Source organism: Lepidochelys olivacea (genome assembly GCF_965140295.1).
Source record: "Lepidochelys olivacea isolate rLepOli2 genome assembly, chromosome: 15".
NCBI classification, from domain to species: domain Eukaryota; kingdom Metazoa; phylum Chordata; order Testudines; family Cheloniidae; genus Lepidochelys; species Lepidochelys olivacea.
In genome coordinates, this window is record NC_140425.1 from 28,128,102 (window position 1) to 28,155,963 (window position 27,862).

A 27,862-nucleotide genomic window follows, 5' to 3' on the forward strand; every position below is an offset into this window, starting at 1 on the left:
TTGTGAACCTATAGGGTCAACAATCTTGAGCTTGTTTACTTTTCCAGTTCATGGAGAACTCAATTACAGCACCTCCCTACACCACCCTCAACATTCCACATCCCTACCCCTGCTGCCACTCCACTCCAGGTGACATTATGGACAACCACAGCTTCACATACACTGACTTGGTGAAAGCTACAGTTGCTGTATATGTGGGTAAAATGAATATGAATGTTCTTTCCCCTTGTTAGGTTCTGTTCCATTAATGTTTTAAGTTTTTTAATCTATTAAATTTTAACTTGCACAGATTTTTCTTTTCAATGGTTTTGTTACTGAATAAAATTCTATTATTTGGAAAATAATTCATCTTTATTAGTTCACAACATATGCTACAAAGTGCCTAGCAGTTCTGAAAGCACCCACTTACTTGTTACTGTACAGTCTGACACAACTCACAGTATCAGTGGCAAACCCAGTGTAATATTTATAAACGTAGAGCAAGCACTGCAGAATAGATGCATTGACAGTGTTACAGTCATACATGTACACCAAGCAACACACAATTCCTAATAGGCCCCAAAACAGCAGGGCCAGGTAGAGCATGGTACACCACAATACATTTCTGTGACTCACTGTTAAAGTGCTCTTTCAAAGCCTCCCTGAGCTGCATAGCTCTGTGTTGAGCAATTCTAATAGCCCTTGTGTCTGCCTGTTCGTGCAGACAGCTGCTCCAGGTCTACCCTGGCAGCAACTTTTCCCCTTTTGCTTCACAGATATTATGTAGCACACAGCTGGCAGCTATAACCATTGGGATATTTTTTCACTGAGATCCAATCTTGTGAGTAAAAAATGCCAGGGTCCCTTTAATCTACTACAAGGGACATTCTACACCTGCTGAGCCAGTAGCTGAATCTTTCCTTGGTGCTGTCGAGATCGCTAGCATATGGCTTCATGAGCCAGAAGAGCAAGGGGTAGACTGGGTACCCCAGAATCACTATTGGCATTTCAACATCATCAATGGTAATTCACCAGTCGGGAAAGAAAGTACCTGCTTGCAGCTTTCTGAACAGTCCCGTGTTTTTAAAGATGTGAGCATCATGCACCTTCCCTGACCAGCCAACACTGATGTCAGTGAAGCATCCCCGGTGACCCACCAAAGCTTGCATAATCATAGAAAAATAGATCTTTCTCTTGAGGTACTCTGTAACAAAGAACAATGGTGACAAAATAGGGACATGCATGTCATCTACTGCTCCACCACAGTTCGGGAACCCCACTGCTGCAAATCCATCCATTATGTCCTGCACGTTGCTGAAGGTCACAGTCCTGCACAGCACAAGAAGATTATGGCCCTGCATACTTGCATGACAACAGCTCCCACACTGGATATTCCAACTCCAAAATGGTTTCCCAGTGACCAGTAGCAATCCAGCATTGCAAGTTTCCATCTTGCAATCGCCACTCACTTCTCCACACTGTTAGCACAGCTCTCATTTTGGGGTCCTGGTGTTGAGGGCTGGGGAAAGCTTGGCATACAGATCCAGGAATGTGGCCTTGCACATCCGAAAGTTTTGTACCCACTGCTCGTCATCCCAAGCCTGTATTACAATACGTTCCCATCAGTCAGTGCACATTTCTTGGGCCCAGAAGCAGCGCTCCATCATCTGCAGCTGATCCATGAATGCCACCAACAATCTTGAATTAGTTCTCGGTATATTCCACAGCAATCCATCCTCCAAGAAATTATCATATTCCCCACTGATTCGTTTTTTCTTGCAGCTCTGCAAATACCAGAGAATCGTGCGTCCTATGCTTGCAATGCTTATGACACTAGTGCAGAGCTCTGCAGATTCCATGCTTCTGTCAGAGATGGTGGACAGTAAGGAGGGAGGTGTGGGTTTGTGGGATTTTTTAAAAAGGCATGAAAATTATGGGATATACATGACATTAAGAGATGGAGAAAGTTGCCCTCTGCGAAGCTGAACACTTGCTCCCAGTCACCCCTGCATGATTCATTTCTGCCCCACGATGAATTGACAAAACTTCCCAAAAGACAGCACGCTGGACAGTGGCGGGTTGCACACAGGGATGCCTAACCTCAGTATACCTTGCTGTGCATTGACACAAGCACTCCTGGTAAGTATGCGCAGTAGCAACTCAAGGACCCAAGTGTGCATGCGCACAAGCAACACACTAACTGCGGCAGCTTTATGCCGAAGTAACTTGCATTGGCCAAAGTCTGTAGTGTAGACATGGCCCGAGACACAGGACCTTGAACTGGGGAGTCAGAGAAGCTAGGCCTGCCTAGGTCACCATCGAAGGATGGTAGGGCTTTAGATAACATACACATGCATGTAGACTGTTTATTATTTAAAAATCCTTTTTTTCCTCTTATGCATTGATTCTACTTTACAAGAAACAATAATTTTGTTTTAAGAAGACTGTCTGGTTCTGTGCACCACTGGTCACAGGCTCCTGAAAGAAAGGACTGCAGGTGCCCAGACTCAGTCAGACCTGCAGAGTAAGAACTGTTGATATAAAGGATGCTGTCGCCCAGGGCCCACCCTAAGAGTGGGAGAACTGTGGAATTCCCCACCACGATCAGTAAAGGCACAAGGGTGTACTGAGAGAGCAGAAATGGTACAAAGGTGCAACTAGCCCTGCAACGGTGACAGCAGGTCAATGTGTTATAACAACTTAATGCAATTGTCTTCTTGATCATTCTTCCCTTTTCTTAGCCCACTCCCCTGCACTCTTACCTCATAGACTTTAAGGCCAGAAGGAACCATCATGATCATCTAGTCTGACCTCCTGCACATCACAGGCCACACAATCTCACCCACCCACTCCAGTCATAGGCCTATAACCTCTGACTGAGTTACTGAAGTCCTCAAATATTAATTTAAATACTTCAAGTTAGAGAATCCACTATTCACTCTAGTTCAAACTAGCAACTGACCCATGCCCCCATTCTGCAGAGGAGACAAAAAAAAAAAACAACCACCACCACCCAATAAAACACCAGGGTTTCTGCCAATCTGATCTGGGGGATAATGCCTTCGTGATGCCAAATATGGCAGTCAGTCAGACTTCGAGCATGTGGGCAAGATCCACCAGCCAGACACCTGGGAAAGAATTATCTATAATAGTAAGAATTATCTATAATAGTAACTCAGAGCCTTCTACACATAGTGTCCCATCTCTGGCTGTTGGAGATATTTGCAACGAGCAGTCCCAGATGGGCCATATGCCATTGTAGGCAATCTCATCATACCATCCCCTCCATAAATTTACCAAGCTCAGTCTTGAAACAAGTTAGGATGTTCAAACAAAAACTTGAAACAAGTTTGCCCCCACTGCTCCCCTTGAAAGGTTGTTCCAGAACTTCACTCTTCTGATGGTTAGAAACCTTTGTCTAATCTGATACCCAAACTTGCTGATGTCCAGTTTATATCCATTTGTTCTTGTGCTAATACTGGCCCCTAACTTAAACAACTTCTCCCTCCCTGGAGTCTATCCTTCTAATATATTTATGGAAATAAATTGTATCTCCCCTCTGCCTTTGCTTTGTTAGACTAAACAAGCCATGCTACTTAGATCTCCTCTAGTAAGGTAGGTTTTCCATTCTTCTGATCATCCTAGAAGCCTCCCTCTGCACTTGTTCCAGTGTGAATGCATCTTTCTTAAACATAGGAGACCACAACTGCACACAGTATTCCAAATGAGGTCTCACCAGTGCCTTGTACAATGGTAACAACACATCCCTATCTCTATTGGCAATATCTTGTCTGATGCATCCTAGGATTGCATTAGCCTCTCCCATGGCCACGTCAGGTTGGTGGCTCATACTCATGCTGTGATTGACCAACACACCCAGGTCTTTCTCCTTCTTTGTTGTTTTTAACTGGTAAGTCCCCAGCTTATAGCAAAAATTCTTGTTAGTTGCACTGTGCACTATCAAATTTCATCCCAATTCTATTACTCCAGTTTCCAAGGTTTTCCAGATCTTCTTGTATGATATTCTTAAGGGAAGGCATGTTCCTCCTCTCTATTGCAATAACTCCCAACTTTGTGTCATACACAAATTTTATTAAGCCCTCCCACTTTTTGTGCCAAGGTAATTAAAGAAAATGTTAAATAAGATTGGTCCTAAGACTGATCCTTGAGGAATTCCACTAATAACCTCCCTCCAACCTGAGAGTTTACCTTTCACCTGGACCTGTTGTAATCTTTCCTTTAACCTCCTCTTTGATTCATCCTAACTTAGATTGTAAGCTCCTTTAGCGCAGGAACTCTTGTTATCTGCATTGTGCAGTGCGATGTACATCCATGGTGCAATATAACAACCATGAAAAGTGGTGTATGTGAATGCAATGTTCGTGCACATACTATTGGCAGGCACTATTTGGCGCACAAGATTTGAAAATTTCCAACTGATGATATTTCATTGTAATTTGTGTTACATTACAAGGATGCAAAATTTAAGGAGACTAATCTTTACATTCAGACTCTTGTCCAACTCACTAACAAGCTGATGTTCTCTTCACAGGCTCATTACAAGTAGGCTGGGAACACAGTTAAAATAATACAAAGGAGCCAGACTTTCTGGCAATCACTAGTAAATCAATTTCTGGAAATCTGGTGCCCTGTATAGGTAAATCCTACACAACCTCATTAATGCTGTAAGGCCATCCCTGTTTGCAGAGGAAGAAAAATTTGACAAGAGGACCAGGAAAACCAGTGGAGAGATACTTCCCTCCATCCTCCACAGGAGGTGGCACTTCCAAAGACAGCAATAGGGGGTGCAAAGAGGGCTCAAAGAACCAATCTATCTATTGAGATCTGCATAGATCCTGAAGGACACAAGGCAAGGAGAGGACACATGGAGACTGGCAGCCCTTAAGGCAAAGGATATAACTCTGAGCTGTGTCAGGGAGTGAGGCTGTGGACTGAGGAACCAACCATGCTGGGACTGTTTGTAACCCTGAAGACTAAAGTGCAGCCTTGATGGCAATGCAAGGCACAGCCCAAAAGAAAAGCAAACTCAGGATGGCTTAGTTATCTTTAGATCAACCATCTGAACATTCAAGATAAGTACCTGAATACTCCCTTCTTCAACATTATGGACTGAGATGAGGAAGGTAAGAGTACCATACTCTTCTTTAATACCTATCCTTCCTCTTTCCATATATGGAGTCCCGCCTCCCTCCCACAGAGTCAGAGAACAAGACCCTTTCAACCTCCCTACAACAGTATCACCACAAGGTGCAAGAACATTCCACCCTCCCCAATATGGGCTAGTGGCCTCATGCTCCCCACCCACCTCCTTGCTGCTTGGGCTTCATGCCGATTCTAGCTCTTACCTCCTGATAAAACCCCTGTTCCCCCACCACTGGTTCCCGTCCAGAGGAAAGGGAAAGGAATTAGAAACCAGCAGTAAGGGGAAACAGGTCAAGAGTACTGGAAAGCAGCCGAGACAGATTCCAGGTGTGGGGAGGCAGGTCAGGTCAGGATTTACTTCATCCTGGACTCCCAACCCTGACCATCTCCAGGGTCCACAAATCACCCCCTTGTCTCTGTCACAGAGCCTCCAGTGCTCACTCAAGTCCCTAAAAATTAGCCAGCTCCCAGCTAGCAACTAACGAAGAATAAGTTAAAGCATAGGCAGCCGAAGTCCAGCCTGCTGGACAAATGCAGACCATAATGCTCTGCAGTGTGGGACATAGGTAACCTCATAAGGTACATTTACACTGGAATAAAAGGCCTGTGGCATGTGCCATGGCTGGGCTCGCTCAGCTGACACGAGCTGAGGGGGCTCAGGCTGTGGGGCTAAATATTGCCACATAGACATTTGGGCTCTGGCTGGAGCCCAAGCCCGAACATCTACACAGTGATTTTACAGTCCTGCAGCCTGAGCCTCACAAATCTGATTCAGCTGACACAGGCCAGCTGCGGGTATTAAATTGCTGTGTAGATGTACTCATATTAATAAGGCAGGGTAGGCTGCAGCAACAACAGGTCACATGTGGAATGCTTCATCATACCACTCAGCTCCACATGGACCACTGCATCCTGGGAGCTGTAGTCTACAAAGAGCACACATTCCATTACAAACTAGGGAAGCTGCCTGCAATTTGCTATATACTATGTAGCCCTTGGGCTCCTGGAAAGTTGCCCATCTAACCCATGGGTGGGCAGGCCTGGATGTTACTGGGTGAAGTGGAAGAGTTGGGGTTTTTTCTGCAGCAGGCTTGGCTTTGATTTAGAGGCAGAAAGCTACAGTGATGCCGAGGCTGCAAGGGAAGGCATTTTACTTCATAGAAAAGAAATCTCTCTCTTCTACATGTGATGCTGCTTATTCATGGAACACAAGCTAATCCCCTGAGGAGCAGATGGAGAGTAACTGAGGTACAAGCTCTTCACCACCCCCTAACAACAAAAGAAAGCAAATAAGGAGGAAAAAAAGAGTTTAGCTGTAGATATATGAACCAGAAAGCAAAAAAGGGACTCATGGATGATGTTACGGTCACAGAAAATCTGTTCTGGTTGCTCTGGTCCGCAGTCCTGGCATAATCCATATTACGGGGATTCAAGAAAAAATATGGACAAACTATACAAATATGCTCTCCCTTTGTAGCTCCTATAGGTTAGCAAGCCACTGCACAAACATTAACAAATTAAATATAACACTACTCTCAGATGGATATCTTTATTCCCATTACATACAGATGGGGTAGCTGAGTTGCCTTACCTATATATAGCTCATGACTCATTCCAGTGCTTTATACACTAGACCATGCTATCTTGCTTTGAAAATTTTCTCCTACTACCTAATCCCTGCCTGTTGGTAATACACACTTTCTAGGGGGCAACAATAGGCAAACTGTTATTCACAACTATGGAGGGGAAGAGCTGCACTTCTTGGCACTATTGCTCATTACAGGTGCCACACTTGCTGCAGCAAAAGTTTCTACAAAGGATATTTTGTGAATGATTTTGCCTGGATTCATTCCAGAAAACGAAGTGTGCTTAACAAAGGTTCCTGGGAACTGCTGGACCTGTGCCCCAAATCATTTGCCAAAACTCTTTTCTATCTGCACTGCAGTTTGTAACCACACTGTGTTTCTTTACTGCATATTGTAACAATTCGCCAGAGAGAGAGAGCCACGAGGGGACTATATATACACCTAATCCTGAGCTGGTGGAGCAGGGGCTTCAACTTTATCTAGGTTTCCAACTGGAGGAAAGCTACTCACCCACTTTTGACCTTACATGGCATGAGAGTATTATTCAGGCAACATGTCTCCAGTTCTCAATATGTTCTGCTCTCTTTCCAGGTATGGAACTCACATTGATATTAGTGGGGATTGAACAAATCTGGAATACGTAATAGGTGACCAGAATATGTGAGCAAGTGATGACCAAGGTGAATCAGAGGGAAATCTTCCTTTTGTGTTTTCTGTCTAGCATATTATGTCTCTTCCCTCAAATGTACAGACCCTTTGCATGGGTTGGCAAGTAAAGGGTGAAATCTGTCTCCCCCAGTAGAGGCAAGACCATGTGCCCTATGGGTAGGGATGATCCAAAAACTGGTCCATGATAGGACTGAGCCTCCCTGAAGTGAATTAGCTATAATCCTCAACTACTAGTAGAGGGGCTGTGCCTGGAGGATGCTGACCTAGCTGAAACTATGAGCCAAACTCATGTGAGACAAATCTAGCTTAAAAAAAAAGTCCTTCAGAGGGGCTTGAACTTTAGAAATCAAGCTGCAATAGCCTTCTGATATTTATGTCACTTACTGTGGGAAATCTCTGTTAATCAGTGTTTTGGTAGGGCTCCAAAAAGCCCAAGTTCACCAGTTAGTTGGACCAGAATGCGGGTGTTGATCCCACACACAGCTACACCTCACCTGACCTTTCCTAGTAAGGCAAGTATATATTCATCTATGCTGTGGGAAAGCACTGTAATACAACACAAATTGGGAGGGGGATAATCCCTAGGAAAGTGGATTCCAAAGGTCCTCGCTCAACCCTAGTGATCAGTAAAACTTCCTGATTTTAGCAATAGAGTAACAAATGAAATTAATATATATAGTAGCTACAGGATCCACCAGGGGGCATTAAAGAACAAAGGAAAATAGAGTTTTAACAAGGACACTTTCACAAACCTCTTCTGCATATCTACAACAATAATAATTTCATGCCCCAGCATTTTCCCAACCTGAAGGTGCAGTTTAACCCCTCATTACTGGAGAAATATTTCAAAGCCATCAACCAGCTTCTTTGACATTCTTTGCTTTTTCTCATTATCCCTCCCCTTCCAAATGTCTGTCCCTATCCAGTTCCTGCTTTCAGCCCTCACAGTGCCACTACATGGCTGGCCTGCAGAAGAAAGGGCCTTTGCACAGAGAGGTTATAGTCTTTCCTTCTTATGGAGATGTAACTTTAAAAGTATGTCATGCACCTTCCCCCACCTTGATGTCTGCAATTTTATTATTTTCCATCAAACTGCAATAACCCATGTGATTAGGTTTTTCATGTAACAAAAGTTATGGTACTTAAGCTCTTCCTGCAGTCATGCTCTGAGCCAGTAAAAGTCTCATGAAACCTGCATTTTATGGGACTGGACTAAAGAGAGAGGCTTAAAGTGAATAATGCTCTGAGTGACACCTTACAGAGCCAATTAATAACTTTACACTTTTCAAAAACATGCACTCTAATTCCAAGATGAGCTTTTGGGGTAAACTTCAGACGGACAAAACATCAGGGAGGAAAATGTTTTCGTATGACAGCCAGTCATTTTTAGAACACTGCTTATATTTAATATAGCATACAAATGTACTAGGTGCTCTACAGCAGTGGTTCTCAACCAGGGGTATGTGTACCCCTGGGGGTTCACAGCGGTTTTCCAGAGGGTAAGTCAACTCATCTAGATATTTGCCTAGTTTTACAAGAGGCTGCATAAAAAGCTCTAGTGAAGTCAGTACACACTAAAAATTTCATACAATGACTTGTTTATACTGCTCTATATACTATTATATGGTAAGTATCACACTGAAATGTAAGTACAAATTTATATTCCAATTGATTTATTTTATAATTATATGGTAAAAATGAGAAAGTAAGCAATTTTTCAGTAATAGTATGCTGTAACTCTTTGTATTTTTATGTCTGATTTTGAAGGCAAGCAGTTTTTAAGTGAGGTGAAACTGGGATACATAAGACAAATCAGGCTCCTGAAAGGGGTACAGTAGTTTGGAAAGGTTGAGAACCATTTCTCTGCAGTAAGGCAGAGCCCTGCCATGGACAGTTTACAATCTAACTAGACAACATACACAGAAGGAGGAGAGGAGAAGTGATATAAGATCTTTTGTACTGTGTTTTTTGCGGGGTGAGGGGGAATTGGGATTTAAATTTTTTTCTGATTTTTTTTTTTACCCTATCCTTTCCCTTATTTGAGACATCAATTTCTTCCAAAAGGTCTTCCTGACAAAGGGCTCTATTATTTAATAGGAAATAGGTTTAATATTGAGAAAGTGCATTCATACAGATTAAGGAATTTAGTGTTAATAGGAACCCTGTTAAAAAGTATTCCTTTACCCTACAGTACTGGTCCAAATCACTACTGCACCCCACAGTGATAACACACAGTTTGGGGCAATTATTTTTTTAAAATAAGTGAAATGCTAGTTTAACAGCAATAGAGACTGAAGTCATCTATTTTCCCTACAGAGTATGTACAATGGAGCACAGACAAGAATAGTGCAGCCTCCCCACTCCTATTGTGCCCAGAGCTGAGGAACCACACCCATAGGTGGAGAGGGCAATTTAGTTTTCGTAGCCTTTTTTTACATTACTAAACTTTCCAGCAGCCTGTATTTCATTACCAGAGCAGCTCCACCAGCGGTACACGTGGCCCAAGCATTTGACAGAATGGTGGCATTATCGCAGTATCAATGGTGAATTGCTAATGTGGGCCTCCAGCCCATGTCTGTTTCCCTGTTTGACATTTTTGCTGAGTCTGCCCACAAGGGGTCCAGTTGTGGTAGTGGTTTCCTGTCATAACCACTTAATCATTACAAACTGGACTTAGACCTTAAATACCCATCAGACAGCAAGAGCTCGTAGTCACTACCAATCAGCAGTGAAATCAAGCCAACAATTTTGAGAGTCTGTCTAGACCTGAATTAAAAGACGTGTTGTCAACATATTAGCTAACCGTTAGTACTAGAAATCTAGCGTTCAGGCTTTAATTTGAGAAGTTTATCTTGAGTTAAAGTAAATACAGATTTAGCACATTAGACTTCTAGGATGTGTTAGTTAACACGTTAGTTAAGAGCCTGTCTACATTTAAAGTTATTTCAGATTAAGGTAGGGTGTGAATTCAAAGTGCATCAGCAATTATGAAATAATCCACAAAGCGGATAAGACAATCCACATGGGGAGCTAAGCCAAAATGGAAAAAAAGGCACTCTTATTCAGGAATATATGATTGATATGAGTAGAAGCCAATCAAATCAAGGTAGTCCCAGAGTTTCAGATGAGGGCAGCTACAAACTGCTTCAGTTGTACACAAATTAGGTGCAGCACTCAGATTCCAAGCAAGCTGCTAATGCAGCCTTGACTTGACACACTCATTCACAAACTCTGGGACTAGCCTCCGGCCCTAGCTCTAACTCTTCCCAAGAGAGGGAACAGTCAAGTTCCACAATTTTGCCAGTTCCATCAGAAAATCAATGGTTGTATTCTTTCTTCCTAGACCCTCAGGCACTGGGATCAGAGAGAGAGGAACAATTGAGAAATCACATTACACCATGTGAACAACATATGTGACTGCATGTGTAGTTAGCTACCTCAAAGATCTAATGCTTTTCATTAAAAAAAAAAAAATCTGTCAAGTCCTATTGGCACAGCTTACTGCTGAATATGTAAATCCCTGGTTATTGGGTGCTGGTTTGATTTATAGGAACAGGATAATTTCAAGTGATCAACGCTTGCATGATTTATCTCCGTTTCATCATGACCTATTATGAAATTAGGGTATAAAATGAGGCATGTACAGTACAGCAGTCTCATCATAAGAAGATGGATAAAAAGAAAGTGAGAAGTCATTAAAGGGAAGGGTAAGGAAAAAGATGAAGACAAAAGGATGAGCCACATGACTTCAATAACTGGGAAAGAAAAACCTCCTGCCCAAGAATTTTTGGTATAAGCTGGGGATTTATCAGTTGGAAGTGACAGAAGAGGAGCAAGACCTCGATGTATTGGTTGATCGCAGGATGACTATGAGCCACCAGTGTGATGCGGCCAAGAAAAGGCTAATGCAGTCCTAGGATGCATCAGGAGAAGTATTTCCAGTGGAGATAGGGAAGTGTTAGTATCGGTATACAAGGCACTGGTGAGACCTCATCTGGAATACTGTGTGCAGTTCTGGTCTCCCATGTTTAAGAAAGATTCATTCAAACTGGAACAGGTGCAAAGAAAGGCTACCAAGATGATGAGAGGAATGTAAAACCTACCTTACGATATGAGACTCAAAGAATTAGACTTGTTTAGCCTAACCAAAAGAAGGCTGAGGGGAGATATGATTACTGTCTATAAATACATCAGAGGGATAAAAACCAGAGAAGGAGAAGAGTTATTTAAGTTAAGCACAAATGTGGACCCAAGAACAAATGGATAAAAACTGGCCATCAGCAAGTTTAGGCTTGAAATTAGACAAAGGTTTCTAACTATCAGAAGAGTGAAGTTCTGGAACAGCCTTCCAAGGGGAGCAGTGAAGGCAAAAAACCTAATTGGCTTCAAGACTGAGCCTGGTAAGTTTATGGAGGGGATGGTGTGATGAGACTGCCAACAATGGTATGTAGCCGAACTGCTAACAGCAAGTATCTCCAACGGCCAATGATGGGTCACTAGATGGGGAGAGCTCTGAGTTATTACAGAGAATTCTTTCCCAGGTGTCTGGCTGGTGGGTCTTGCACAAAAGCACAGGCTCTAACTGATCTCTGTATTTGGGGTCATGAAGGAATTTTCCCCCAGATCACATTGCCAGAGACCCTTGGCGGGGGGGGGGGGGGGAGGGGGCGGTTCCGTCTGTCCCATGAGGCACAGGTGACTTGCAGATTTAAACTAATGTAAATGGTGGATTCTCCGTAACCTGAAGTCTTTAAATCATTATTTGAGGACTTCAGTAACTCAGCCAAAGGTGATGGGTCTAGTACAGGAGTGGGTGGGCGAGGTTCCGTGGCCTGCAATGTGCAGGAGGTCAGACTAGATGACCATGATGGTCCCTTCTGACCTTAAAGTCTATGAGTACAGAATTTGAATGAATCTTTTCAATAAAACAAATACAGTAGTACCTCAGAGTTACAAACACCAGAGTTATGAATTGACTGGTCAACCACACACCTCATTTGGAACCAGAAGTATGAAATCAGGCAACAGCAGACACAAAAAAAAAAAAAAAAAAGCAAACAGTACAGTACTGTATTAAACATAAACTACTAAAAAAATAAAGAGAAAGTTTTAAAAAAATAGTTGACAAGGTAAGAAAACTGTTTCTGTGCTTCTTTCATTTAAATTAAGATGATTAAAAGCAGCATTTTTCTTCTGCATAGTAAAATTTCAAAGCTGTATTAAGTCAATGTTCAGTTGTAAACTTTTGAAAAAGTTACGAACAACCTCCATTCCCGAGGTGTTTGTAACTCTGAGGTTCTACTGTAGTACATTTTCAAAAAGCTTTTACTGTCCAGTTTGCTTTCTGCATTTCACTCATATTGACTAATGAAAACAAAATTGTCACTTTCACTTGCCAGTTTTCATTCAGTAGCCCAATGGGGTTTTGTTGGAGTTACAAACATATAAAGGGGATTTTCAAAGCCAAGCTCAAACTGGCTTTTGTTTTGAGAGAAAGTGCCAATCCAGTTCTAGGTGAGTGGTTTGGGTTTTTTGGGGCTTTTTAAATTTTTGTATCAAAAAAAACCCTGGAACCATGATGATTATTCACATAAAATTAATATTAATCTTTTTAGTAATAACAAAATCTTCTCAAGTAACAGACTGCAGTATTCCTATGCTAGCACAAATTAGAACAAAGAGAGCCTGAATTTCACGTTTTCCTTTCTCCCCTTTGATAGCTATTGCATTTTTATAATGGACATCCCAGGGCCTCAGTTGAGTCTCCAGGCTCCTTTACATCTGCTGGTTGGATGCTTCTGACACAAACCACAATACACACCTTACCCTTCATACCCTTGCACATATGAAAGAAAAAAACTGACTGCATCTGGAGTCATGGAGATGTGGGGAGAATGTTTCCATAAAGTGAGGGGTGGAGGGGGATTTCAAATCTTAAGAGGGTATCTGCCATTACCGTTTAGAACCATGATGCACATAAATGAATATTCTGGGACTAAGCTGAAAATCTTCCCTCTAACTAGGCTAATCAAGTGTTTAAAAAGTGAAGATACTTCAGATTCATGGTGAATCATCTAATGACTATACCTTAATTTTTCTTTCTGGACCAACTATTATAACCTTCTGTTATTACAGGTACTCTTTTTAGAGGAGGAAGGATGGTTTTGCAGTCAAACCCTAGGGCAAGGAGGAAGAGTAACTGAGTTCTATTTCTGGCTCTGCCTGAAAATTTCAATCCATGAATTGCCCAGACAGCTGCAGCCCTCTGGGATAATGTAGATCATAAAGCCCACAATGAAGTGAGAGACAGATAGGGACAAAGGATTCTCGGTCAAGGGGATCTAGCTATGGGACAAAACTTCCAGAGGAGAACAGGCAAATGCAGAGTATCATCAATAGGAAATGCTGAAAAATATCTCCTTCACCATAGCAAGAAAGACACAACACTGACACACCCTCATCTATATATACACACACACACACACACAGGAAAAAAGAGCTGTAACAAATAAATATCCCAAGCAGAGCTTTTACCCTAAAAAGAGAAAGAGCCAGAGACTCCTTGGTGTCCAGGAGGGACTTTGTTATTGCTAATGATTTTATGGAGAAGGTGCTAAGATACTACAGTGATAAGAGGCAGTATAAAATCCAAAGGTAGACGTTTCTGTCATCTGTCAATTTAACATTTTAGAACCACAAAAAAGATCTGGGGGGGAAAAAGACCTAATCACTTCATCCCTCCATGTTTGTTAAAACTTTTTGAGGGGTTAGCTTGGTCAGCATTTGTGCTGGCAACTAGTGTGCGCTAATCCAAGTAAGGTTGGAATAACAGAAGAATGGTCACTCTGGCAACCAGTAGCACTTGTGACCGGCACCATTGCACTCTTTTGTTACTAATGTTTCTACTTGTGTAGAAGGCCAGTTCTCTATCTAATATTTGCCATCTGAATTTAATTATATAAACTTGCTGGAACTTCACATGAGTGTTTTAAAAGAAGTATTTCTCAAATATCTGTTCCTACTTTCCCTGTAAATCTACCTTGCAGACAGTTGGGAAGGTAATTTTGGTCAGACCCTGCATAACTCTCTTCTGCCATGCACATGTTTTGAATTACAGTTCATTTCCTTAATCTTTGCAGTAACATGTATCTTGCTAAAATAAAAATACTGTTTGGTTAATGTCTGAACTGCTACATTGTCATCGCTGCTAACTTGAACAATATTAGAAGAGAGAACTGAACCAAGGTTTCCTTCAATCTAGCAAAGAGCTCTCGGCTATGGGAGAATGTGGAGGTCATGCAGTGTCAAAATCTTCCATGGCATCCCAATAAACAGTCTGTCAAAGTGTGTGCACTGTTTAATATTGCATTTCTATAGTATTTTCTATTTGAGGATCTTGGATCACTTCACAAGTGTAAACGAATGTATCCTGGAAGGATGAGAGAAGTACTATCACTGCAGATGGGCAAGCAGAAGCAGAGAGAAATTAAGGGCCTTGTTTTAGAGGTCTTGTGTGCCCACAATTTCAGTTGAAGTCAATGAGAGCTGCCAGAAACTGTGTATTCCTGAAAATGAGGCCCTAAATGGCTAGGCTTGCCTTTGGTTACTCAAGATGCTCTGTCTATGCTGGTTACACTACAGAGATTATACCAGCATAACCATGTTGCTGCAGCGATGCTGGCCTAACTGCTAACTCCATAGTACAGATGCAGCCTACACTAATAGAAGGGGTTTATCCATCAGTGTAGGAACATAACCTCCCCAAACAACAGTAGCTATGTTGATGGAAGCATTCATCTGTTGACACAGCTGCATCCACCCAGGGGGTTAGGTCAGCATAGCTACATCAGTCAGGCAGGTGGATTTTTCACACCCCTCACAGACATGCCTATGTCCATCTAAATTTTAAGTGTACCATAGGCCTAGGACTCCTGAAGAGCTAAACGATGCTGATCAAGTTCCCAGCTGCAGTGTGAGAAATAACAGAACTTCAAGTCAAAGCTACTGCAAAAGTGAGAGTAACCTCTCCAGCTGAGCAACACAGATTGGCTCAGGAGAGAATTTTATCTAGTCCACCTCAGACCGAAGAGTGGTGGGAGAGTGTATCAATGAACATACAAAAAGAAAAGGAGTACTTGTGGCACCTTAGAGACTAACCAATTTATTTGAGCATGAGCTTTCGTGAGCTACAGCTCACTTCATCGGATGCATACCGTGGAAACTGCAGCAGACTTTATATACACACAGAGAATATGAAACAATACGTCCTCCCATCCCACTGTCCTGCTGGTAATAGCTTATCTAAAGTGATCATCAGGTTGGGCCATTTCCAGCACAAATCCAGGTTTTCTCACTCTCCACCCCCCCACACAAATTCACTCTCCTGCTGGTGATAGCCCATCCAAAGTGACAACTCTTTACACAATGTGCATGATAATCAGGTTGGGCCATTTCCTGCACAAATCCAGGTTCTCTCACCCCCTCACCCCCCTCCCAAAAACCACACACACAAACTCAGTATCCTCAAGTGCTTTGTCAGAGATCCAGGAAGGAGCTTGCACCCAAGAATTGACAATAAATAAATAAATAAATAATACTGGGTTTAGCCCTGAAAAGAGAATTGATACGCGAGATGTGACTGAGGTACTTCAGAACATGAAGAGTAGAGAGAAAACTGATCAGTCTCTCCTTAATTCATACTGCCAGATAGTATGAGAAGAACAGGACTCTCCAGGATAATTTTATTGGGATCCAGGAAGGACCCCCCCAGCCTAAGAGGGGGGTCCACAGGACCTGGAAAACCAAATAATTATGGGGGGATAACTAATGAACAACAGGGACAGGAGTGTGGTCAAAGGGTCAAACGAAGGGAACCAGACGGGGACACCGAACAGAGAACCCCAGACAGCACTCACTGCTCCTCAAAGGCGTCAAGGGAGTCAGTGGATGCCACCCAGAGGAACTCTGCCCAGAGGTGTGAACAGACGGAGGATCGGAAATAGGCCCCACAGTCACAGGAGACTCCATCGGCCAACCTCCTCACCCTGGTTTTATAGATGGCCACTTTAGCCAGGGCCAGGAGGAGGCTGACCAGGAGGTCCCGTGACTTAGTGGGACCACAGACAGGGAGTGCATAGATAAGGAGGCGAGGGGAAAAGTGCAACCAAAATCTTAACAAAAGATTCGTGAGGAGCCGGAATAGGGGCTGCAGCCTGGCGCACTCCAGGTAGACGTGCGCCAGGGTTTCCCTCACGCCGCAAAAGCGGCAGGTGTCCGGGATTGGGATGAACAGCGCCAAGTACACGCCTGCGCTCACGGCCCCGTGAAGGAGCTGCCAACTGATACCCCGGCAGGCCTCGGGACCAAGGTGGAATATAGGCCAGCCCACCAGGGCTCCAGGATAATGGTAGGTATATTTAAGCAAGAAACAGTTCACAAAGCCTATTGTCAGCATTTGACACTCCCTACAGCAGGTGGTCAATGATAAGGTGTATGTGTAGTTAGATATGCAAAGGCAGGGTCAGTTTTCATGCTTCAGGGAGTCTGCCGATTATAGCAGGTGTCACATAGCCCTTCTGCCCCACCCATAGAGAACAATGCATACCCAGTCATGTGCTTTAAGAGCAGAATACCTATCTGTCTGAAGCAATGATTTGATCTGCTAATCCTATGTCCCTTAACTCTTTCAAAGGGACAGAGAAAACTACTCAGAACGGACAACTACCACCATATAATTACATCAAGAGATATTATGTAGCTCATCAGAATTTTAAAACTCATTTTAAGTGAGCCTAAAAAAATGTGAGAAAGAGACAATACAATGACATGCCTCCCAGGACAGGCAAAACCCAGCAACATTAGTTATTGTTAGGTGGAGAAGTGACTTTAACTGTGGATTAAACATTAATTTTAATTACAAAATATGATTTAGTTGACAAAGACAAAGCACAGCCTGTATGCTGAAGTCAGTGTCTTAAATGACATTTCAATATCCAGACGGGTCAGAGGGGCAAAGACAAAACCATCCAGGTTACAAACTGTGCCCTATCTCCATTTCACTGGGAGTTTCAAGTTGCACACCACAGCAAGCACACACACACACACACACACAGAGAAAAAATGGAGCAATAGAAATAAGCAGGTGGGGTTTTCCTGCAGGTGCCTGAGAGCTTTTAAATACAGGCTGGTGGAGAAAGGTGATCAAGCTTATTTGCTGAAATCCCTTCTTAGCCAACTTTTTTTTTTAAAAGGAATCCCCCAACTATATAGCTATCAAAGCTTCTTCCCACAAGCTTTCACCAATGACTTCTATCTTTAGAAGGATTTTACACTAGATTAAGCAATGATTTAAAAATAATCCACAAACTGCCTCCTAGGAAACTAACTTTGTGGTTTACACTGGCAAGCCGCAATGACAATTAATTGAGCCCCCATATGCTCTATAGCAGTGGTTCTTAACCTTTACTGTAGCCTGCACCCCTTTGGTTCTCAAAATATGTTCTCGCACCCCTTATCAAAAATTGTTGAAGTAGGTCAGTACTTTAAACCTAGATATATTTTTTGTTTGTATATTACAATAATCATTAAAAAATGTATAATGTTAATAAATACATAGGTTTGATGAAACAAAGTAGGTGTACTTACATGCCTGTGCTTAATTTGTGTTTTCAGTGATTTATCTTAAAAAAAAATCTGGCATGTCTTGCACGCCCAGAAAGGGCATTTCGCATCCCCAGAGGTTGTGTGCACCCCAGTTTAAGACCCACTGCTTTATAGGAATTGCCTTATTTAAGAGGGAGAGCAACACAAATGGCTAATGTCATTACTACAAAATTAAAGTCAATACTTTGGAGATTGATTTTATAAATATGGTGTATTATTTCACACAGGCTTTAAATAATACATTTGATGGCACAGTCATCCAACATTCTTTGTGGCCTATGTGTGAAATGGGTCTGGTCAAGTTGCTTTGGGACTTCACTTTTTAATTTTGTGACATTAAGGTTGAACATTCAAACACACCAATGTTGACTTAATGCAGATCAACAGATTATTAGAATATACCCACACCAAACATTATATTAAAACACACAAGAGTGAGGAAAATGCAGACTGTCTCTTAATTCATATGGCTGGCAGCCTGGAAAATGTCCGTTTTTGAAAGGTTGTTTGTAGTGTTGTTGTAGCTGTGTTAGTACCAGGGTATGAGAGAGAGAAGGTGAGTGAGGCAATATCTTTTATTGGACCACTGTTGGTAGAAAGAACAAGCTCTGTGAACCTCAAAAGCTTGTCCTCTACACTAACAAAAGATGATCCAATAAAAGATATTACTTCACTTCCCAGTCTCTCTCAGTTTTCAAAAGGTTAATTTCAATCATCCACTGGGGGACACCACTACAGTGTTAGCCAGATTAACACATCAGTGAGCCAAATTCCTCCCGGATGTGACTCCACTGAACTGGATTTATACGAGGAAGAATCTGGCCCATTGAGTTTTGCAAAGTGAATAATTCTGAGACTAGGAGTGCTGCCCTAGTTACTATTTTTGGAAAGTGATTCACAAGTGAGGCTGCTCTCTCTTTTTTAATACCATCCTGGGCTTTGAGAGTGGAGGTCAGTCCTGTGTTACAAGGGGGTGCTTATTAAGAGCACTGTTTGGGGAACACATGGAAGGGAAATAAATTGAAGAATTGTAAAACAAAGAAAATTATAAGCTTAACCTTAAAGAGAGTATTACAACATGTTGATTTTAGAAGCTTCTCTCTCTGGACAAATCACTCCAAACTCGACCAAAAAATAGACTCTAAAGGGAAAAATAATAAAAGAGATCACAGAGGGACTTCATCAACAGCTTCATCTGAGGAATGCAGGTAACAATCTGTGACACTGACTAGACGAAAAATGGGAAGCAACTATTTAAGCTCAGCTAGGATGATCCTAGAGAAGATATGGAGAAGACAACTATAGTACTATAGCATAAGGAGAGAACCGTTTTCAAAAGAGCATAGTCAAAATCCCCGATCCAAATACCCATAAACTTTGTGACTGGCTCTTTTTCTCAGTTTTGAAGCAAACCTATCTTCACTGAAGTTACTTCAATATCCTGTATGCATGGGGATCTTATTGCAATATTGGACAGTAGAACGCTTCAGAAGCGGCAAACCCTGCAAGCCTTATTTCCTAAGGACCCTTCTGTGGAAGCAGGGCTTAAACAGGGTGTAGTTTTCAGGACCTTGTAGAAGATGTAGGGGCCCCTGCTTAGATTTTCTCCAGGGGCCCCAATATAACTTCAGTTCGGCCCTGGAAGGGTTAAGGAGACTGCTCCTTTATATACCACTAGTGGCCCTACCTGGTTCATGTCCTGAACACAGCTACAAAATGAAGCAACAACTCTTAGTTAGTTAGTTGTGATCCTCCTCCTGTGTTAGGGTGAAGGCCATCTGTCTGGAACCAGTTCCACAGTCTATTCCATTGTCTATGTCTTTATGTAACACCATCAGATTAGGCCCAAAACTTGGGATTTTGTAAAACCCTTCGGTTGTATTTTTTTTAAATGACAAGAAACAATGGAACAGGGTCCATTAAATTACCTTTTTTAATTCACACTTTCATTTGAATTTAAATATCCTCCCAAAATGTTTGCAAAGTGAACATTGCAGAATTGTGCTACTGCAGGATAACAAGAAAGCAGAACCCAGAGAGTAGCATATATCCATTTCATACTTTGGAACACAAACAGCATTGACGTGAACAAGAAGAGGAGAAATGTTACCAGGAATGGAAATATTTCACATTCATATTTTTACACCCCAAGGGCAAAAGCCTTCTGCAAATCAGCCTAGAAAATCTTGACTCAGCTCTCCCGTTCTCCTTTATATACGGCTCCCCCACTGACAGGACAAAACCTACATATGCAGGGAGAATAGCCAGTCTCAATCAAAACTTGCATAAGGATTTGCGGGCAGACTTTTTCCCTCCCTGCATGACCTAAATTTAATTTTAGGTCCCACTCCTTGTGGCACAGTTCCTCCAAAGAAAACCTCCCCAATCCACCCTCCCAGTTCCCAATTCCAAACCTCCACTGACACAACCTGAGCATCCGCTCAATGGAAAAAGTAACATTAGACTTGTATTAAGGATAAATGAGAAAAAGGGTTTTGCACAGTAAAGGTCCTTTTCTATACTGCTTGGTCATGTGACTTCATCCCAGTTCATATCTGCACTGTTTATTTCACCTTCCTGAGTGTGGGACTGTACATTTATAAACTATGTTTCCCTAGTTCTGCCCAGACCCCACTGCTCAAATCTCTCCAAGTCACTTTAGAGTTTGGTGTGAATTCAACCATGACACAATTTGCAGACAAGACCAAAACCAGAGGAGCAGCAAACACACAAGAGGACTGAACCAAAATGTTTTAGGAAGCAGTTATCCAGAGTACAGGGAAGGGCTTATTTTTTTGGACTATAGCAATCCTAGAAGTCCCAGATTGGACTACTATTAGCACAAAGTAGAAACAGATCTGCACAGCCCAGCTCAAGATATACTGTGCTAGTACCCAAGAACCAGAAAGTTAAAATACTGTTTTCTCGTAACTGTCTCTGCACTTTCTTCCATGCTGCCTAAGGCATGGAATGTCCTTCCCTGACGTGACTTGCAGAGCCATTACCTTGTCCTTCAAATCTCACCACAAGACCTACTTCTGCAGAGCCACCAATTAGTGAACAAGGATGAGGAGCAGATAGAGATGCTGATACTTACTTTAGCAATTTAATTTATATATCTAAAATGTGTATATATCCTTCTTACAACCCTCTTCCTCACCCTTTTATTATTGCATATCTTCTCACAGTGTAATAATTTGGGGCAGGGTCTTTGTCTTCCTTCACATTTGTAAATCAACTAGAGCAAGTGTTTCTGATCTTAAGTAGGGCTGCTGGGGACCACTGCAATACAAATATTTAATAACAGAATGACTAGTTGAGAGAGACACAATTGAGCTCTTGACAGGTTGTGGCCATTAAATATAAACTGAAAGTTACTGTCATGGGGGTGGGGGGTTAACCCTTTTTGCGCTGACCACATTCAACTTGCGTAAACAAAATCTGCCTGCCTAAATTAATTAAGGGGTGTCCTATGCCCTCTTTCTCCTCTGCATAGGAGAGGCTATGATCAGGCTCACAGACAGGTCATATATTAAGCACACACACACTGCACATGGATGAAAGAGTCTAATGGTTACAATAGTAACCAAAAGTCAGAACTCCTGGGGTCTGTTCCTTACACTGCTTTGGACTTGCTGCATAAACCTCTCTGCAAATCAGTTCACCTCTCTGCCTCAGTTTGCTCCTCTGTAAAACCAAGATAATACTATTTACCATGCCCCATTGTAAAGCATGGCATCACACAGAGTCCGTGAAGCATACTCGCCACTATTACAGTAGTGCACAATATGCTCCAATGCCAAACTTAGGGCAATCTTGCTTGGGCCTTTGCTCTATGAACTACTATTAATTTCACGGGCAGTATTCACCCTTCAGGCCCAATTTTTCTCCCACTTAAGCAAATGACAGTTTAGCCACGCACTGCACTGCAGGTAAGATCAGACCCTTAATGTCTTCATTAGTTATGATATAAAGACTTTCTTTACAGCAGACATGACTGAGTGCAGTCTGTCTTACTAATCAAAGACAAAATGGAAGACTTAACCTGCACTTGCTGGGGCCACAGACTTCCATTTAAAAGGCCCTTTCCATTCAGAATGTCAAGGATCTTATGTTACAGTTTCTCCCTTTATCTGTGTCAGTAAAACACAATTATAAACTCACAGCTGAGGCACAAGCCATTACTCATATTTCTTTAAATGCTCAATTTGGAACTGAGATTTTTGGCTCAAATTCTATTTCTTGGCATTTCAAATGCCAAATCAGAAGCAAAATCTAGGTACAGTCATGTCTGTCTGTTCATCTGCTCCCAAGAAAGAAAGTAAAGGAATGTGAACATAGGCATTTGGTTTTCCTTTAACCCTCTGTTCTGAGATCAAAAGCTGCAGCCAAGACTGCAAAAATCACAGAAATCACAGATGGAAGAGATCTATTAGGTCCATCATCCCCTGGGACCCAGGCAGGATTGTTGTCAACAATACAGTTTCTAGTGCTTTGCCATGTCTAGTTTTTAATGTTGCATCTAGATGCACGGATTTAATTCAAGAGGGCATTAGACCCTTTTATAGGTTTCTGAATGGTTCCTTGGTGAGCAAAGACAAAAGCAACAAAGTTTTTCAACACACTTCATGAAGAGAACACAATAACTAAATGAAAATAAAACAACATTTTTTACCTCTTTAAACAGTAAGTTTGAAGAGAATTAGGTAGACGCTAACACTCTTCTTGAAACTGTAAAGCACTTTATGACAAATGGCAATGACATTCTGCCCTTCAGATCTAGCATTCAGATCCGCATTACAGAATGAAGTTATAAGGCCCTATTAGTTATTAAACTATAGCTGAGTTTTTCCTCTTTTAAGTATTGTCTGAAGTTCCTAAGTAGGCCAATTGTTTTTCTCCCTCTCTCCATTTATACTCTTGGCTCACAGCCACTTCACAGATCAGACAAATTCCAATCACTGAAATTAATCCACTGCCTTCAGGTTTAAAGAGTATCTGAGATGTCATTCATTTGGAGTTAGTAGTCAAATATGTTTAGTTAGAACGATTATTATAATTCTCTAATTTAAAGTGGTCATTCTTTGAAAATAAAATTGTAATATTTATATATACACAGACACACACACACACAGTCTCTAGAAAAATGTTAAAACTGTCAAATTGGGTACAATAATTACATTTTGTTATAACACTTTTCTGAAGCCCAAAAACAATAATAATATTTCCACAGTATTTTAAGATTCCACTGAACACAGTTGTTTTAAAATAAATAAATAATGAAATGCAAATATTGCAAACATTATGTACCAGAAGTGACACTGGCTATACACAAGAGTGACACCAGCTTCACTGTCATTCAGAAGGGAGAAATGCAAAGAATAAACAAGAAGCAAAAAGAGTGACAAGTCAACTGGATTTTTAAAATTCTCTTTTAATACTTTAGGCTGGGATTCTAAAAAGGGATTTAAAGGGGTTAGACACCAAATCCATTAATTTCACTGGGATTGAGGCACTTAACTCTTCTAGGTCCCTTTGGAAATCCCAACCATAGGAGTTATTAGTAAGGAAGGTAAAGAAGTTTCTTTATAACATAAGATTTTTAAATCAACAGGAAGACATGATTTTCAAAGGCATTTAAGTCACTTAGGAACCAAAATCCAATTAACACTCAATGTGATTTATTTTAGGTGCTCTGAAAAACGTTACCCAGTGTCTTTACAAAATATTCTTTTGACAAAGATATAAGTAATTTTTCTCATCCTTTTATCCTGAAGGCTCCCCCGAGCATTTCACAAGTTTTGTACACACAGTATTACTGAAATGCAAACACCTCTAAATTCACAAGGGTGGGGGATTTTTGCCAAAGACATAGGGACACACCAACTCTAAGAAGAAGTTCCATGGGTCTTTAATTCTCACACAGATCAGACATGAACTCAGTTTTTTAAGATCTCATGTGAAAATATACCATACACACTAAGCCAAAAATCTTGGATAAATGAGTTGAAACGGTATTTCGTATAAATCTCACTCAACTACAGCTTAGAAAAGGGGTTTTCAAACTGGGGGTCGTGACCCCTCAGGGGGTTAAAAAGTTGTTACGTGGGGAGTCACGAACTGTCAGCCTCCACTCCCAAGCCCCACTACACCTGCAGCATTTATAAATGTTAAATATAAAAAAAGCGTTTTTAATTTATAAGGAAAGTCGCACTCAGAGGCTTGCTTTGTGAGAGGGGTCATCAATACAGAAGTTTGAAAACCACAAGCTTAGAACTTTGAGGTTATTCATACATATTTTAGAAATTAGCCACAGCCCATGGAGTTGCACCTGTTTCCACCAGGCCTAAATGTGGACCTGCGTGCATTGTAAGGCACTCAGATATTACTGTGATGGATGTTGAATGTCATAAAAACTTGAATTGACAGATATGAGCTGCAGACCTGCAGATTCCACAAACATTTTTAGATGGAATTTTTTAAAATCAAGTTTTCACCTGTGATACCAAAGAATCAAACAATGGGAGACAATGTTATTGACCAAATTATAGGTTAGGCTTGGGATCTGTAGAAGGAGCTTATCCAAATATAACAGGATTACTACATAATATTCCACATTTGACATGGTGTGTATACAGAGACCACTCCACCCAACTGTGAGAAATTTCATGTTTCTCACACCAGAAATTTCATGCTTCTCACACCAGTTATTCTCAAATAAATTCTTTATTCCCATTCCATTAATTTACAAAATGGAATATTATTTGTAAACATCCTCCTGCTTTGCTGTTCATTCTCACGCTAATGTTCCTGGCCAATATAAACAGGAATCTCTGCCCGCTAACATTTCCAGAGACATCAATCGTGGGGAAGAGACAACTCTCCCACTTACATTGTTTTTTCTACGTAACAGTCTGTTATGCAACACGACACTTCTCCCAGAACTTCTATACATAACCAGTTCAGTGACTTCACCAGTTTCAGACAGATGGCAGATCAGAAGCTCTGGTGTAAATCTACACAGCCTTATTCTGGGGTTCAACCAACTAGCATTAACAGAAGTCACCTGCTTTAAGCCTCTGACACACAAAAGAAGAGATTCAACTATGTACAACCTCAGAAGTGTGGATTTTCTCAGCAGCTAAAATATTATTTATTTGTATTTTTGTAGCACCTAGAAGCCCAGTCACGGACCAATACCATGTCATATTAGGCACTGTACAAACAGAACAAAAAGACAGTCTCTGCCCCTAAAGAATTTACAGTCTAAGTAACATGAGATTAAGAAGAGCTCCTCATTCTCTTACATGATTTCATGTTTCCTATTTTATTCTAACAATGCATAGACCATAGATGTGCTCTAATAAAGCCATCAAAATAATATTTTTGACCACCCATAACTATTTTACATTTGGGGACAATGTATACCTTCAGATCAGCGGCACTGCTATGGGTACCCGCATGGCCCCACAGTATGCCAACATTTTATGGCTGACTTAGAACAACGCTTCCTCAGCTCTCATCCCCTACCGCCCCTACTCTACTTGCGCTATATTGATGACATCTTCATCATCTGGACCCATGGAAAAGAAGCCTTTGAGGAATTCCACCATGATTTCAACAATTTCCATCCCACCATCAACCTCAGCCTAGTCCAGTCCACACAAGAGATCCACTTCCTGGACACTACAGTGCTAATAAACAATGGTCACATAAACACCACCCTATACCGGAAACCTACTGACCGCTATTCCTACCTACATGCCTCCAGCTTTCACCCTGACCACACCACACGATCCATCGTCTACAGCCAAGCTCTGCGATACAACCGCATTTGCTCCAACCCCTCAGACAGAGACAAACACCTACAACAGCTCTATCAAGCATTCTTACAACTACAATACCCACCTGCGGAAGTGAAGAAACAGATTGATAGAGCCAGAAGAGTTCCCAGAAGTCTCCTACTACAGGACAGGCCTAACAAAGAAAATAAGAGAACGCCACTAGCCGTCACCTTCAGCCCCCAACTAAAACCCCTCCAACACATTATTAAGGATCTACAACCTATCCTGAAGGATGACCCAACACTCTCACAAATCTTGGGAGACAGGCCAGTCCTTGCCTACAGACAGCCCCCCAACCTGAAGCAAATACTCACCAGCAACCACATACCACACAACAGAACCACTAATCCAGGAACCTATCCTTGCAACGAAGCCCGTTGCCAACTGTGTCCACATATCTATTCAGGGGACACCATCACAGGGCCTAATAACATCAGCCACACTATCAGAGGCTCGTTCACCTGCACATCCACCTATGTGATATATGCCATCATGTGCCAGCAATGCCCCTCTGCCATGTACATTGGTCAAACTGGACAGTCTCTACGTAAAAGAATAAATGGACACAAATCAGATGTCAAGAACTATAACATTCATAAACCAGTCGGAGAACACTTCAATCTCTCTGGTCACGCGATTACAGACATGAAAGTTGTGATATTACAACAAAAAAACTTCAAATCCAGACTCCAGCGAGAAACTGTTGAATTGGAATTCATTTGCAAATTTGATGCAATTAACTTAGGCTTGAATAGAGACTGGGAGTGGCTAAGTCATTATGCAACGTAACCTATTTCCCCTTTCAGAGTAACAGCCCTATTAGTCTGTATTCGCAAAAAGAAAAGGAGGACTTGTGGCACCTAAGAGACTAACTAATTTATTTGAGCATAAGCTTTCGTGAGCTGAGCTGTAGCTCACGAAAGCTCATGCTCAAATAAATTGGTTAGTCTCTAAGGTGCCACAAGTCCTCCTTTTCTATTTCCCCTTGTTTTTTCCTATCCTCCCCACCCCCAGACATTCTTGTTAAACCCTGGATTTATGCTGGAAATGGCCCACCTTGATTATCATACACATTGTAAGGAGAGTGATCACTTTAGATAAGCTATTACCAGCAGGAGAGTGGGGTGGGGGGAGGTATTTTTTCATGCTTTGTGTGTATATAAAAAGATCTTCTACACTTTCCACGGCATGCATCCGATGAAGTGAGCTGTAGCTCACGGAAGCTCATGCTCAAATAAATTGGTTAGTCTCTAAGGTGCCACAAGCTCAACAAGTGAAACTGTTGCTTTCCAAGATAGAAATGTATTTGCAGTTAATTACTGGTGCCATTTGGCTGGGAGGACAGGTATCTGATACCTGTTAGTGTAAAGCATTCACCTTACTTACAAGAGGCCATTTATACAGCATATGGTTCACAGCTTGGTCTGCACAATTGCTAATAAGGTTTTTCTCCTTTTTCATTTATGAACTGCTTCTCCATGCCTCCTCCCAGATTCTGTGAGTTATCACATGTGTCTACAAACATATCTGGGCACTTACACCAAGCTAATATTTAAAAGCAACACTGAACTATATAGTTAGTTCAGTAAATTCAAAATAACTTACCCACTAATAGCTTCACATCTCTGACAGTGAAATCCCGGTCAGGCATTCTATAATTAGCAACAAAAAAAAAAAAAAGCAATGTTAAATGCTATCAAAGTGTGACCACATTTTCTTTACGAGGATAAAATAGAAATAAGATTATGGTATTTGTGCATATTGCAATACACAAGGTTATTACTAGCAGGGATCAAGCATGGTTTCTCTGAGCAGTGTGGCCAGATTTTTTTGTTGTTGTTTTTGACAGGGGAAGACAGGGAGTGGTATCACGACACATTATTGGCTTTTTGAGGTTAGTTTGATTAGCACTAGTACCAAAAAACTGTCTCTGCTCACAAGTGGGGAGCCTGTGCTAGA

General features: G+C 41.6%; 1 protein-coding gene across 2 annotated transcripts in view; it reads right to left on the reverse strand.

Annotated features, from left to right (window-relative positions):
• Nucleotides 1-27,862, reverse strand: part of KDM2B (lysine demethylase 2B) — a 171,779-nt gene that overhangs the window by 131,113 nt on the left and 12,804 nt on the right. For both annotated transcript variants that reach the window (XM_084649458.1, XM_084649457.1), the window contains exon 4: nt 27,509-27,555. In XM_084649458.1, the coding sequence (XP_084505584.1) occupies nt 27,509-27,555 (47 nt within the window). The remainder of the gene's footprint in view (nt 1-27,508; nt 27,556-27,862) is intronic.